Consider the following 17,012-nt stretch of genomic DNA (forward strand, 5'->3'; position numbering starts at 1 on the left):
GAACATATTTTTATTGACATAAACTTTTTCAAGTACGAATCGTCTTGAAGCAAGCGTATAATTTAATCTATTCTTGAATTCTATTCTTGAATTAATCTTATATTTTTATCTTAAACCAAGTAGGTTTCTAAGCTCAATCAAACAGAAAATTAACAAAAAATAATAACCTTTTTTGCTGAAATTTTCTATATTCTAAAACAGTGGTGCTCAAACACATATTACCATAGACTACCATGGTTTTATTTCTGTTGGTTAAGCAGCAGAGAACAGAATTCAATTCAAAATGAAATTATACTAATGAAATGATGACTACAAACTATAAAGTATGTGGATTTTTACAGCCAGCGTATATCACAAAGTCTATATATAAAAAACTATCAACGCTTCTCTTATGTTTTCCTACATTAATTCGGCTTTCTCAAAATTTTGTTGTTGTATTTCTGTGTGTATTTTAAAAACGTCGCGCACAGATCTTGCTTCGACCAGTGCTGATCAGCAACTGATTTGATTTTGTTTTTCAAGTTGAGAGCAAACTAACCGATATTGCTCATATAGTGTATGTGTTTCAATTTTGCGTCAGCAGAATCACGCGTGTTATGAAATGCCAAAAAAGAGCCCCTCTGTTCTAAAATCAAGTACGAATCGACCAATTCTGAATATGACTACATTGTTAGATCAATATGAGTTTTTGGTACTTAACTCTTCACGTATACGGTACACCGGTATCTCAAGATTATTTTAAACTTTTTTTAACTTTTTTCGATTAAGAGCGTTATTTTGAGTAAATGGCTATTTTCAAAGAAAAATACGTTTTGTTTTGGAATTTGATGTTACTACATGCTAATAAGGATAATATCTTGCGATATCCAAACACTTTTTACATTTCTCATCAAAGATTATGGATATGCGTCAAAATAGAGTCATAATGAAAAGTTCAGCGGTATAGTTTTATACTTCAAGTGGTAAACGGGCCCGTACTAAAATCAAATGATTTTTTACTAGATTTGAGTACAACCATACTTTCTGTACTTTTGTAACTGTGCCGACATGGTTTGTATGCTTATTTTGCAGAAAGAAAGTAAATCCACACTTTAGTGTCTCCATGTAATGTAAAGAGTAAATAGTTGATTTTTTCTTTAGTTTTTTCTTTTCAAACATATTAAATTCACTTTATGAGAAGTTCTATTACAAATTCGGAGTAGTCACTGCGAACTGCTGGGTTTTGTTCTATAAAATTAATGTAATTGTGTGTTAAACAATTAATATTTTCTTTTTGTTTGTTGTATACATTAGATGAAAGTTTAATATTTAATAAACTAGAAAACAAAAAAAATAATAATTAAAAATTTTAGCTTTAAATGTTAAATTTAAAGGCTGATCACTTCCTTTAACGCTTTGAAATATTCATTATTCATTTCAAATAATAGGACTAGGAAACCACATTTATTGATCGATAAAGTTGAAAAAATTATCTTATTGATGCAATATAAAATGGCGCAGGGATTAGTTTAGGTCATGACCTCAAATAGGTTGTTGGATTTCGTAAATGTTTTTTCTTTTTCTTTCTACAAATAACGACAATAGTTACAGTTTAAACAAAATATATTAAAAATATCCTCTTCTCCCTATGTATTTGTTTAATTTAGCGAGAAAAATGCATTTGTATGATGTTTTAAAGAATTACGAATGTTTGAACTTCTCTAATTGTTTTTTAACTACATTAATTTTTTTTATTATAATAAAGCTGCATTAAATTGCGTGAACACACGCAATTTAATGCATATTCTGCAAATGATATTTGCACAAAAAAAAAAAAAGTTATAACAATGACGCAAATAATGTAACAAACACCTAAATGTAGGCTATAAAATAATAACAAAAGCCAATTTATAAACTGCTACTTACTCTAAATTTTCTACAATTTCTTTCAGACTCTTTATAAAAGAAATTGATATAAGAAAATATACTCATATACTTTTATATAATTTATTTCTTTTCAAGAATAAAAAAAATTGCTTAATTTCTATACAATACCAGTACCAATACAATTCCTATGAATAGAAAATCTTGAAAAAAATGAAATGAAAATGCACTTCAAAAATTGCCTTAAACAAAAGAAAATCATAAATTCAAGACTTCAAAAACAGGTATCTAAACTCTATAGAAAAACACAGTGGATCCTCTAGATGTATAAAGTTTGCTTAAGACTTTTTTTGTTTTGTAAATTAATTTCTTCGTTTTATATTAGAATTTATGACTTTTAGTTATTGTTTTTATAAGCAGAAGTTATGAAAAATATTAAATTAATTGTTTTTTTTTTCATTATCTGGATTTTACTGTAGTTCTTAACCATCCTTTGTTGCTATTGTTTTGTGCTCATCTTTTCTATCGCCTTAACAAGACTTGGTTGTCATTTTTAAACTTATGCCCTGCTGTGTGGCATTTGCTATATATAGAGTGTAAGTTCTTGTTCAAATGTTATCATTTATTCACTCACTGTGTTCTGAGAACAGAGTTTTAAAGGAGTAAATACCAGAATGTTTAGTTTGCCTGTAAATATATTAATTCTTCTTAAAATATAAAACCATACATTGTTTTATAAAAATGTGGTTTCTTTACCTCTGGGCTACCATGTTGAAAAAGGCTTTCTTTGAACCTTTCACGAACAAAACATTTGTGGAATTGACTTCACCACACACTTTATTTTGACGTATATCGATTAGTTTTGATGCGAAAATGGAAAAATAGTTTTCGAAGCATATTCTTCGGAATTTATTTTAAAAATGTAAGATATACCATGTGCCCCTAAGACTTTTGGTCCCCAATCTTAAACTATCTTTAGAAAAATCATCGAGAAAAATGTAAAACAAATCATAGGACACCGTTGTCCCCTAAACGTGAAAGAGTTAATATTTGTTAAATAAATGTGAAATACACCATGTGCCCCTTTGGCTTTTGATCCCCAATCGTAAACTAAATTAGAGAAAATGATGTGCCCCTATGGTTTTCGTTCCCCAATCGTAAACTATTTCATTGACTAGCTTCTTTAATGTAGAGAGAAGTAGCTGTAAACTTAAAATAACGCTCTAAATCGAGAAAAAATGTAAAAGAAATCTTAGGACACCGTTGTCCCCTAAACGTGAAAGAGTTAATATACCAATATACCAATCGTGAACTTCTTCATGGACTTTCTTTAATGTAAAGAGAAATTACACCAAAATTGTTAAATAGATGTAAAATACATTATGTGCCCCCAAAAGCTTTTGATCTCGAATCTAAAACTAAACTATAAAATGTTTAAGAATTTTTTGAAATTTCACATGTATTAGAGAAAATGATCGTGCAATTAAATCAGTGATAACCCAGAAGAGAAATCTTTAAATGAGAGTAAATGTAAATCTGTCAATTAATTTACAAATTTCTCTATTTTTGTTATTGTTAATTTGTTAAGAGTTTGTGTTATAATCGTGCCCTGCTTGCCTCTTATTGCTCTTGTTTTTAAATAGCTCATTTTCATAGGGATCATGTACCTATGTTTGTGTGTGTGTGTTTTGTACATTGTTCAATGAACTATAAATATTTTATTTAATCAACTATTAACAACAATAATTGTGCATGTTGATGTACATGTGTTGTTGTTTATCTATTGTTTGATTTTTTTTAATCAAATTTTTTACTGACACCTTGTTTTGATTTAGATGCTTTTTCTCTCTTTCTCTTATTGTTGTGGTAGCATGTCAAAAGTTTTGTTTTGTTCTGCTTTTCTTTCTATACTTATTTGTTGTTTTAAGGAATTGGCATTAGGTTGGCTCGGTTTTTACTAAACCCAAATTTTTTTGGTTATTTAAAGTTAAGCACTTATTTAAACCATTTAACACTACCTGTCTGTCTGCCTGACTTAGGAGGTCAAAATACAAATGACTTCCTAATTGGACAGTCATCTGGACAGTTGGTGGATAGATGTAGTATTAGATGATTAAATAGATAGTTCAGAATTGTGCTACCGAATTACCACTTGGTGTTATTGCAATCCCGGGGAATAAAGAGGTGGCCAATACCTCTAGTCTGGCCGGGTCTAAAAAATGGGTTACAGTCTACTGCCTGGCTTATTCTTTGCATAGATTGAAAAGAGGTCAGACCAGAGCACCGCATAATCTGGTACTACGGGTGGTCAGTTGCCCGCAGGACTATGTCCTGGCTGGTCAGTTGGTTGAGGTTCCTTCGTGATCCACGTAGTGGTTGTGGTCTAAACCCAAATTTGCGGGAAGTGTAAGTGGCGGTTAAAAGACTCATGCAAGGTAAAGTCAATATTTCGGGATAAGTTCGGTGCTGTTGCCGAAAGAACAGATAACCGAAAGAGGAGTGACTGTGGTACTAAGCGTTCTAAGTAAGTTGGTATTAATTGTATATGGTACGGGATGAATGTGAGTTACGGCGGGCCTCACCCATCCGTCTACCTATAATAATTGTGTTGTTTTTTTCTTATGAATGTGTCGTATGAATGAGATGTGTGCTGGGTTGTATGATGATGGATGAAAGGTATCATATACAAATGATACCATTAAATTTTCCTTCTTTGTCCAGATATGTTCAGAGTATACTTTGTTCATATCAGAATTACCAGAGTGTGTCCTTATGAATAAGAACAAAGTCCTCGGATTATTTGATGGATTAAAATGAGTATAATAGTTTTTAAATTTTTATAACGATTTTTATAGAAATTTTTTGTATAACAATTTTTTATAGAAGTATTACCGTATAATAATTTTGATTAAACTGTTTGTATTTTAACTGTAAAAAGTAACTTTTGTTTATTAGTTTTTAAACGAAAAATATTTCTTTTCCATACCTTTGATCATTATCTTCCAGCTTTGTTTTACAACTTTGATTTCGTGTCTGTCTACACAAACTTTAAACAAAAACAAAAGTTGAATGAACACGAAAACTCTTTTCTATACTAGATTTTAGACCGTTTTATTGTTTCTAACAGACTTTATTACCGAACACTTCTGGTAACTCCCCAAAAAAAAAAGATGCAATAGTGTTATTATTTTGCATTTTTCTTACAATTCATTGTTATTTAATTCTGAAAACAAAACACACGATTTAATTTTTTTATAAAATTACCATTTAGATTTGTAGTTTGTGTCTATCATAGTCATGCTACGAACAGGTGCAAAATATAATTTTCTTCACTTGATTAACAAGATAAATAATTGTTTTGGATTCTTATTTTTTTTCGTTGCTGCACTTTTAATAAACTAGACAATTTAAAGTGTATAAATTGTATTTATGTATTTTTTTGGCTAGACATAAATCATTGAAAGTGGAATTTAAAAAATTAAGCAAATATTTTTTTACAAACTTACTAAATGTTTTTTATTCGAAAATGTAAAAGAAATAAAATGTAAATTTTTAAATTTAGTCAGCAAGAGAATCTTTTAACTTTTAACAACTTTTTATAGTATATTTTAAGGCAGTTTATTTTTCAAATTTTAACATATGATTTATAAAGAATTCATAAATATTAAATTAACTCATACTTTTCTGTAAAGACGTATACTTAATATAAATAACTTATTTCTACAAATATCACTCATACGCCTTGTCAAGTGAAAACGTAAGCCATTAAAATGTAATTAATATTTACCCATACTTACTAACTTCCCTCTCTTTTAAAAGAAAACAATAATATATGTTCCGTTAAATTAAGGCAACAAAACATAAGTCAATTTAAGAAAGAAGAGCAAAATAACATGTCAAAATAATTAAAAGTTAATTCTAAAAAAAAATAAACAAAAAAACAGCAAATAAATGATTAAAGCACTTGATTTCATTTCAACACTTATACACAACTGTTCAAATGTACACACATACATATGTACATTAGGGAATGAACATCACTCATAATTCCCTTTTACATACTGTCGTTAACATACTTCAGAGTTCAAAAACTGGTTTGTCAATCAGACTAGAAGAAAACTAAAATAGCAATAAAGGTAATAACATAAAATCAAAGTAAAAAAACCTGGTTTATAGCACAAACATGAGACAACAACAACCATAATGCACACATGTAACAAAATAAAAAAAAAAAAAAAAAACAGATACAAACAGTGGCCAAAGCAATAAATGTAATATTTAGTGCATGTTTTTACAAGGGTGCTGCTATTTTTTTGTTGCTGTTGCTACTATTTTCCTGTGATGTTTCTTTTATTGTTGTTGCTGTTATTTCACCATTAGTAAATGACTTAAAGTCACGCATACACATACCTATTACTACTCTTACTCTTTGCAAAAGCTACAACTTTTATTATTGCTGCGTTTCCCTTTTTTAACCGTTATACTCCCACTCCCACTTTTGTTATATTTTTCTTGTTTTTTCCCTTTAACAGTTGTTTGTTTATTTATTAAAATAACGGCATGTTCATGTGCATGTGTGTCTGTATTTGAGATTTTTTTTAACATAGTCTACTCTTAAGTACGTGAGTAGAACAATGTAAATAAAGGATACTTATGACGTTCACACAAAATGTTAACTCATCTAAAATAAAGAAAGGGTTATTTTATTTATTTTTTTCTTACTGTTTTCTACTTATTCTCCTGCTTTTAATGTTAAAGCCATTTAACTCTTTACTTTTGCTGTTTTTTATTAGTTTAATTTAAAAATTATTCATATTTAATTTGTTACAAATAAACGTGACTTCCGGTGCTATTTTTTTCCCCCGGTTGGTGTTGTTGGGGCGGGTTTAAATTTCTATTATTTTCAAGTTTTGATTGTATGCGTTTTGTTTGTTCTTTTTTTATTTGTTCATTTGAAATTTTAATTATAAATGCAATGTAAAGAAAATTGCCATGGTATTTATTTAGAAAATAATCGTGTTTGTTTTTATTAAAATACTAATCAAAATACATAATATTAAATAGCAAAAAATTATATATAGCAAACCTTAGAAATACTATAGACTAGGAAATCTAGTCTATAGACTAGACTATAGACTAGACTATAGACTAGACTATAGACTAGACTATAGACTAGACTATAGACTAGACTATAGACTAGACTATAGACTAGACTATAGACTAGACTATAGACTAGACTATAGACTAGACTATAGACTAGACTATAGACTAGACTATAGACTAGACTATAGACTAGACTATAGACTAGACTATAGACTAGACTATAGACTAGACTATAGACTAGACTATAGACTAGACTATAGACTAGACTATAGACTAGACTATAGACTAGACTATAGACTAGATTATAGACTGTAGACTAGACTATAGCCTAAACTATAGACTTTACTGTGCATCTGCATTTAACTGCGACACACTCTTTCTTTGGATTCAAACTACAGCCACTAGGTAGATGCCAAAGGAACCTGAACAAACTGACCACTCAGGACATACTCTTGCAGTCAACTGACCAAATGTAGTAGGTGGCCATTCCAAGAATATCCGATAATTTAGTGATATCACCAATTTATAGTCCAGACAGACTAAAATAACTGGTAGCACCTCTTTGCCCTGGGATTGCAATTAAACCAAGATTGGGACTTTCACCAAGATATAATGCCCCGGGGGAAATAATTTCAAGAATATACTTTATATAACTATGAAAAAGTTTAAATCAAAATATTAAAAAAACAGTTTTGTTCGCCATATACCTTAAACATATTTGCACGCTAAATAAATTTTACTGCAACAAAACTCTTAATACAACAAATTTTCTACTCTGAAACACCTTTACCAAACCAAAAAAAACTTTTTTCTACACAAACGAATTTATAGTTCTTTATAGCAAGTAAAATTTATTACAGTTTTTAAATTTATTTGCCTACTTTTAGGCAGCAATAGTGTAAAATTTGTTCTTTCTCACTATTTCTATCACACATAGCAAATTGTGTGTGTGCGTTTGTGTGTATGTAAGAGTTTTAAACAAAAATCTACTGTTAAATCAAATTCATTGAACTTAATAGGCATTAAATCTTGCTCTGTTTCTCAAAACAACAACAAAAAAGAATTATACACACTTTTGTATGTAGAACTACTTGCAACAAATTTCATTAAACTCACATTCTCATAGGAAGAATATAAAATAAAAACAAAACACCTTTTATTTGTTTTTGAAATGTTTACAACAGCTGTACAACATGGTGCAAAACAAAGACTCAATGGACAGACTAATAGACACATAGAAATGAGAAAAAATTAAAATATGCCGATCAAATGCATGATGATGATGACGACGATGATGATACTGCAACGGACTATGATGACGCCAACGTTTAATATGATGCTTGTGTTGTGATACCAATTTGAATTGATATGCAACATATTCTGTTGAATACAACTACTGCTCTCGCATTTTAGAGGTGAGGCGTTAAGCTTTATGCTTCTTGTTGTCGTTGTCGTCGCCGACGTGATTGTTGTTGCTGTGTGTATTTTTTTGTGGCAAAGCAAGAAAAACAACCACGATGTAGTGATTTATAAGCATAATTATTTTTGCAAAAATGAAAAATTAGTGAATATAAATGGCGGGGAAAAGACCAGCCATAAAATCAGTTTTAATTGTCAGCAGAATGAAAACGAATGTACAGGTGTACTACAAAGGTAATTTTATATAAAAATATCTTTTGTTAGACATCAACTAGTTGAACATAATTTGAGTTATATTTAGTATAAATACTAGATTATAGGCTAGACTATATTAGACTAACTATTGACTTCACTCTAGACTGGGATATAGTGTAGACTATAGCCTAGACCCTAGACTATAGGCTACACTTGAGACCAGACTATAGACTCAAATATAAACTAGACTATAAACTAGACTATACACTTGTCTATAGACTAGACTGTTTACTAGACTATAGACTAGACTATAGACTAGACTATAAACTAGACTATAGACTAGACTATAGACTAGACTATAGACTAGACTATAGACTAGACTATAGACTAGACTATAGACTAGACTATAGACTAGACTATAGACTAGACTATAGACTAGACTATAGACTAGACTATAGACTAGACTATAGACTAGACTAAAGACATGTCTATTGGTATGCGATATCGATAAATCATGTACAATTTATCTAAATTTCAATATCGAAATTTGCGTTCGATACGAAAGGCTGTTCGTTTATATAAGGTCTTAGTTTTCTTATCACCAAATTTCTTAATCTTTCACTTGTTACAACAAATTTAAGACTCGCACTTAACTCAATATTTTTTGAAGCAAAACATTTGGCATATTCGTTTTTGCTATTTTTAGCACCTTATCAGTAAAATCTTTTTGTTGAAATTTGTTTTAAAAAAATATTTTGTACTTTTCCCTACACATTTTGACGTAACCAAGCAAAAAAGCTGTAGCTAAAGTATTTTTTTCTAGCTGGCATTTTTCTCTTATTTCATCTTTTATTTTACGTCCCCACTTCTCAGCAGCCGTGTTTTAATAATTGTCAGTTGAGCGTTTTGTTTTGCTAATTAATTTGTAAATTTGTTTATTTTTCTAGTTTGTTTTGATTTTATAGAGAAATTAAATTTCCCGCTCATCTCCACATCCTAAGAAATTATGATCTGTAATAATGTGATTTATTTGCTTAATAATAAAAATAGAGGTGTTTCCTTTTAGTTTTATTAAAAAAAAACAAATATTTTAAGATCTTTTTTTTTGCATTTTAATTTTGTGGCATTTAATTGAATTTGCATAATTCTTAAAGATGACATTTGTATTTTAATTTCTTAACATTTGTTTGTTTTTGTTGTTGTTACTATTTTTTGTATTTCTGCTTTAAAGACTAAGATCAGCTGCAGTTGTCTGTTGAAGTCCATATTTTAGACACACGCAACAAATTTTTGTTGATGATGTTTTATCTGTTGTAACTTATTAATTTTATGATCAGTTTGATTTTAAGTGTCTCGGGTTATTGTTGTCCTCGCTGTGCTACTAGAGTCTTAACGGTTTTTGTTTAAAAATTTTATTTAATTACTTTTAAAATGTTTCCCGATTTTTATGTTCACAAAGATTTCTTTATGGAACAATGGTTTGGTCATACAAATCATAAACATCATTATCATCGTTCCATGTTCGCGTCACGTGTAAGAGTGAGTTTGTGCGTTGTGTCTCTTTTTTTCGAAATTATTTAATCTTTTAAATTAAAATGTAAAAAAAGATTAAATAAATCTTTAAATAGTTGTTGTTCCCTTAAAAAAAAATAAGCAAAATGTTTTACAGTCTGTTGATTTTAGTGTTTAAATTGTTGCAAAATATTATAGGAAAAATAATAATATATTAAAGAAACAAGAAATCAGATAAGGATAGATCCAAAACATGCGGCAGAAATGGATATTTATTAACCGAAGTAGTAATTTATTTTTTTGTAAAGTTCAGTACATATGATCAGTGATATCTTAAAGAAAATAACCCAAAGGAATGAAAATAACCCAGATTGCTGTGTTGTGTTATGTTGACAAATCCGTGACATTGTTATGAAAGCAGTTCAAATTCCAACTGTCTTCAGTGACTTTGATGATCACTTAACATTCCGCCAGTAATCCTCTGGAGGCATGTTACCTTGATGAAAGATCTCATCGTGGTTTTATTACAATCCCAGGAATCCCGGAGCTTCCAGTACCTCTAATATACCGGGACAATAAACTGCTGATGTAATTTTACTCCACGGACATTCCTTGGAATAATTTAACATGTGGTCGAACCAATATCTGGTAATACAGGTGTCCAGTTGCCCGTAGGACTATGTCCTGGCTTGGTTGAAGTTCCTTCTAGGTTCCACGTAGTGGCTGTGGTTTAAGCCCAAATATGCAGTAAAGTCTATATTTTGTGATGATGTTTCGTACTGTTGCCGATGACAACAGATAGCCACAGAGAGATAGGGAGAGTAAGCTTTGGAAATGAGTATATTTTACAGGGGGAATGAAGGGATATACTGAGAGTGAGTTTGTCGTATTTTGTGTGTCGGATAAAGAAGAAGTGTGCTGTGTTGAAAGATGATAAATGAAGTATATCATATACAAGTGATACAATTGCATTTTCCTTCCTTGTCCAGGTATGTTCAGAGTAAAATCTGTTCAGAGAGAACTCTGTTCATAACAGAAAACACTCTGTTGTGTTCTCTTTGAGTAAGAACAAATTCTTTGGATCATTCAATGGTTTCGTACATTGGTGTACCGGTTACGTCTATAAGTGCTATTGCAGACTTAACATCTGCGTGGTTGTAAACGAATTCGCTTTGGTCAGAGATTAGACAGCTCAAGAACTTGAGCAAAATGTTCGTAATCGGAACTGGAAATTCCATATACGTAAATTGTCAACGGCGTGTAAGAAGCACATTGCATCTTTGGTGAATCATCACAGCTGCCTACATAACACGGCAGTTCTTTAACATTCATTCCCGTCAGTAAATTTCTTACAGTTTTCTAGCGAAACAGAAACTAGATTCAAAAATGATGTCAAAAATACTTCATTTGAATCTATATAACCCTACTTCAGTTTTTTTTAACTAACAAGCTAATTAGTTCCCATTTTATTCAAACTATTTTAAAAACTCCTTAAAATATGCACTTGACAACAAAACTAGTAAACTCCTAACATTATGCAACAAATACATAAACTAAACAATGCTATTTTAATTACATTCGCCTTCAAGTTTAAACTATACGTTAATTAATTTCTTTAAATGAATATTTTAAAAGTTTGTTCTTTTTAAAGTGAAATATTTAATAAGTTTTTTCCTAAATGCTTGAAATAAAAGAAATTTATTATAAAATAATAAATTTTGTATAAACTTGTGCCCAAATAACATGAATCACTTGTATAGCGTTTTTGTGATAAACAAATTTTTTCATACTTAAAATTATACATGTTTTAAATTAAAAACGAACCTTTGCTCCCCTAAGTATGCTATATTTTATTTTTGCTTTCATTTAACATGTATTCCCTTAAATCTGACCTACATTTTCAACTCATGTTAAATATGCCACAATTTCTTTACTATTATTATTTTATTTTTAATTTTTGCATAATTTTAGTTTTTTTTTTATTTTAATTTTTACTTTTTATTATTCATACAATCATTTATTCTTCTTGATTAACAAAAGCAAACCTACAAAAAAATATGAATACATTCTAACATATTTTAAAAACATTTTAAAACACGTGTACAACATTTTCACAGAAAAAATTATATATATTTCTCATTCGTTTTTTTTTATTAATAATTTTTTGCTTTCATTTAAGTTTTGTAGGGTCCTTGATTGTTGTCATCGTTGCTGTTGTCCTGCGTATAAGTATGTTTTAATATTTCTAAAACACCTACATACATGCAAGCAACATAGAGAACTCATTGAAATGTTGAATGTATTTCTAATTCAAATATCTCTTAATTCCTTTTGACTTAAAATCAACATAAATAACTAGGTTTTTTTCTTCTCTTTTTTAGCTTTTTCTTTCCTTTTTTAATATGTTTTTTTCTATATTCTCCTTTTTTGTTTTTGTGTTCATAAAAGAAAATTTGTCATACATCAACATTAACACAGACACACACAATTACATAAAAAAACAAGATAAATCTCTGTCACCCACTGTATTTTACAGTTAAATAAAAAAATATATGTATATATGTTTATATGATAAAGAACTAAGTACTACTTCTAGCAGTACTTCCTTTTATGACGTATTCCCACTGAAATGCTTCGGAAGCAAGTTTTTTAGTATAAAGTCTTAAATCTCTTTTGAAAAAAAAAAAAAAAAAAAACATAAAACTAAAGAATAATAAAACTACAATGTATATAATGAATAAGTGGAACTAGTGGGCAGCAGTTTTAAAGAATCATTTATATTATTTACACTGTGTATTAACAGCTAGGCAATACTTTAAAGGCTCTTTTTAGAACAAAAGACCTCAAAGAAGGCAATGATTTTCGTTAGCCAGCTATTTACCGAACAGATTATAAGAGCATTTTTTATCCCCCCTTTTGCCTACCTAACGAATTATTCTCATTTAGTTAAGAATATTGAGTTTTTGACCAATAACATTTTATATCTAATTAACTTTTTTTCAGAAACATTCTAAAATCAAATACATATCGTGTCATATTAAGCCCATTTTGTTATTAATTCAATATTTAGCATTCTTAAATCTTCACAATTATATTAAGTAGCAGTTTTTAAGAATTAAAAAAAAATCGCCTTAAAGTAGACTACACATTTTGTTTATATTATGTATTAAAAACTAGGTAATACTTTAAATGCTTTTATTATAAACCTTAACGAATTTTTTAATTACTTCATTAATTTAAACATTAAATTCATTTCAAAACAATGCATTTAAGCTTAAATCAAACTGAAAATTTTGTATAGTCTAGTCTATGGTCTAGTCTATAGTCTGGTCTATAGTCTGGTCTATAGTCAAGTTAATAGGCTAATCTATAGTCTAGTCTATAGTCTAGTATATAGTCTAGTGTATAGTCTAGTGTATAGTCTAGTCTATAGTCTAGTCTATAGTCTAGTCTATAGTCTAGTCTATAGTCTAGTCTATAGTCTAGTCTATAGTCTAGTCTATAGTCTAGTCTATAGTCTATAGTCTAGTCTATAGTCTAGTCTATAGTCTAGTCTATAGTCTAGTCTATAGTCTAGTCTATAGTCTAGTCTATAGTCTAGTCTATAGTCTAGTCTATAGTCTAGTCTATAGTCTAGTCTATAGTCTAGTCTATAGTCTAGTCTATAGTCTAGTCTATAGTCTAGTCTATAGTTTAGTCTATAGTCTAGTCTATAGTCTAGTCTATAGTCTAGTCTATAGTCTAGTCTATAGTCTAGTCTATAGTCTAGTCTATAGTCTAGTCTATAGTCTAGTCTATAGTCTTGTCTATAGTCTAGTCTATAGTCTAGTCTATAGCCTAGTCTATAGTCTAGTCTATAGTCTAGTCTATAGTCTAGTCTATAGTCTAGTCTATAGTCTAGTCTATAGTCTAGTCTATAGTCTAGTCTATAGTCTAGTCTATAGTCTAGTCTATAGTCTAGTCTATAGTCTAGTCTATAGTCTAGTCTATAGTCTAGTCTATAGTCTAGTCTATAGTCTAGTCTATAGTCTAGTCTATAGTCTAGTCTATAGTCTAGTCTATAGTCTAGTCTATAGTCTAGTCTATAGTCTAGTCTATAGTCTAGTCTATAGTCTAGTCTATAGTCTAGTATATAGTCTAGTCTATAGTCTAGTCTATAGTCTAGTCTATAGTCTAGTCTATAGTCTAGTCTATAGTCTAGTCTATAGTCTAGTCTATAGTCTAGTCTATAGTCTAGTCTATAGTCTAGTCTATAGTCTAGTCTATAGTCTAGTCTATAGTCTAGTCTATAGTCTAGTCTATAGTCTAGTCTATAGTCTAGTCTATAGTCTAGTCTATAGTCTAGTCTATAGTCTAGTCTATAGTCTAGTCTATAGTCTAGTCTATAGTCTAGTCTATAGTCTAGTCTATAGTCTAGTCTATAGTCTAGTCTATAGTCTAGTCTATAGTCTAGTCTATAGTCTAGTCTATATAGTCTAGTCTATAGTCTAGTCTATAGTCTAGTCTATAGTCTAGTCTATAGTCTAGTCTATAGTCTAGTCTATAGTCTAGTCTATAGTCTAGTCTATAGTCTAGTCTATAGTCTAGTCTATAGTCTAGTCTATAGTCTAGTCTATAGTCTAGTCTATAGTCTAGTCTATAGTCTAGTCTATAGTCTAGTCTATAGTCTAGTCTATAGTCTAGTCTATAGTCTAGTCTATAGTCTAGTCTATAGTCTAGTCTATAGTCTAGTCTATAGTCTAGTCTATAGTCTAGTCTATAGTCTAGTCTATAGTCTAGTCTATAGTCTAGTCAATAGTCTAGTCTATAGTCTAGTCTAGTCTATAGTATAGTCTATAGTGTAGTCTATAGTATAGTCTATAGTATAGTCTATAGTGAAGTCTGTAGTCTAGTCTACAGTCTAGTTTATAGTCTAGTCTATAGTCTAGCCTATAGTCTAGTCTATAGTCTAGTTTATAGTCTAGTCTATAGTTTAGTTTATAGACAAGTCTATATTCTACTCAATAGTCTAGTCTATAGTCTAGTGTATAGTCTAGTTTATAGTCTAGTTTTTTCTGTTATTTTCAACATGTATTTGATAAAAAAACCTTCTCAAGATAAGATAACTGATGCTTTGGCGATTTTAATCGAATTCGCTATCTATAATGAACTAAATGAAAACTGTAGTAATTAGAAGTGACATATAAAAGTTGAATATAAAGAAGATTAGAATATAGTCCCCTTAATTAGTTTCATTCACTTTTCAAAACTTAAAATTTTTAAACTTGAAGTAATTTTTTACTCCTAAAAATAAACAATAATATTTAAATATAAGTTTCTCCCAAAAGTAGGCAAACTTTTTTTGATTTCATTTCCATACATATTTTGTTAAATGTTAACACACTCTTAATACTCTGCTTTCTCTGTATGTTTGTTTAAGAAAATTATTTTTATTCACTCATACATATTTTTATAATATCTACTACTACAACTACATTTTTTTATACATTCATACTACAATCACTGCACTACTATTCTACTTCTACTCTTTAGTTGTTTATATATATTTTTTCTTCTTCTCATGAACCCACCAATTCTATTTTGTTTGTACTACGTTCTTTCTTTACTTTTTTTATTGTGATATATTTCTTGTTACATTTTTTACATATTTTACATTTTTTAAGTATTTTTTTATGTAAGTATAATTTTGTATGTCTAAGTGTTTGTCTGTAGTTGTATATTTAATGTATGAGTAAGTGTGTATATGTATCTTTGTTGTCATTAAAGAAAATTTGAATACATTTTTTATGTAAATTACGTGCATTCACTTGTAAGAGTTTGAAAGCTCTCTCATGTCATCTACATTTGTGACACAATATTACACACACCGAAAGAATTTAATATATAAAATATAACTGATGTATATAATACTGTTGTGGTTAATTATAGGGTTAATAAATTATTATATTTTAAATCTAAAAATTTCGATTTTGTAACCTAATCAGTTGCTAATTAAAACTTTCTAATTATAAATAAATTTTAAAACTTATAACCCTTGACCTTTTTTACTCTTAAGTTTACTTTTAAATATTTTCCTTACAATAAACTTTGATATCTGGCGACATCGTTTTGTAACAAGTAAGAGGAATAAAAAATATTCAATATTATTATAATTTTTTTTTTCCATATTTTTAGTCACTACATTATTCAGTTTTCTTTTTCTAACCTTTTAGTTTATTTTATTTCTTTTTTTCTTCCATTTTACAATAAATAAGAATAAGTAAGAAATTATTAAGATTTCTGTTGTGTTTTTTAAAATGTTTTCTTTTCATGTTTTCCACACGTAAATGCAACAACTTTTTCCATATTTTATTTCGGAAATTTTTGTTTTTTTTCACCCTGAAAGTTGTTATTTAAACCACATTATATTTTTATATATTTAAAATAAGTTTTTAATGTTTAATAATGAGCTGTTATTAAGTGTTAATGGCAAAACATTTTTCTTTATTTTTTTCGCATGTTTAAAACAAAACGATATTTTTCAAAATTTTTATACCCTTCACCTTCGTGAGAAGGGTATATATAAGTTTGTCATTCCGTTTGTAATTTCTATAATATAATTTTCCGACCCTATAAAGTATATATATTCTGGATCCTTATAGGTAGCGGAGATGATTAAGCCATGTCCGTCTGTCTGTCTGTCTGTCTGTATGTTTGTTGAAATCAGTTTTTAGAAGACCCCAGATATCTGCGAAATCCGAATCTTCCATAATTCTATCAGATATACGACCGGCAAGAACGCTATTTAAAATCAGCAAAATCGGTCCATAAATAACGGAGATATGAGCAAAAAACCGAGACAACCTCTGAAAATTTCATATAAAATTTAGATTTTTTATTCATGCTCAGACAGAAACTGCAATAAACAAAAATAAAATACA

The 17,012-nt window shown here is 29.1% G+C and overlaps 1 protein-coding gene across 13 annotated transcripts in view; it reads left to right on the top strand.

Annotated features, from left to right (window-relative positions):
* The window catches only part of LOC111678725 (double-stranded RNA-specific editase Adar), a 300,956-nt gene that overhangs the window by 43,855 nt on the left and 240,089 nt on the right, over positions 1–17,012 (top strand). For 3 of the 13 annotated variants that reach the window (XR_006940413.1, XR_006940414.1, XM_046947526.1), the window contains exon 1: positions 9,964–10,119. The exons of 8 other annotated variants lie outside the window; for them this stretch is intronic. Coding sequence is in view for 3 of the 5 variants with exons in the window: in XM_046947526.1 (XP_046803482.1) it covers positions 10,012–10,119 (108 nt within the window). In the remaining 2 variants the exon portion in view is untranslated. Of the gene's footprint in view, positions 1–9,963; positions 10,120–17,012 lie in introns of those variants that run through there. 2 more of the 13 variants (XM_046947522.1, XM_046947517.1) reach the window with 2 other exon arrangements.

The sequence above is a fragment of the Lucilia cuprina genome, chromosome 3 (genome assembly GCF_022045245.1).
Source record: "Lucilia cuprina isolate Lc7/37 chromosome 3, ASM2204524v1, whole genome shotgun sequence".
NCBI lineage: Eukaryota > Metazoa > Arthropoda > Insecta > Diptera > Calliphoridae > Lucilia > Lucilia cuprina.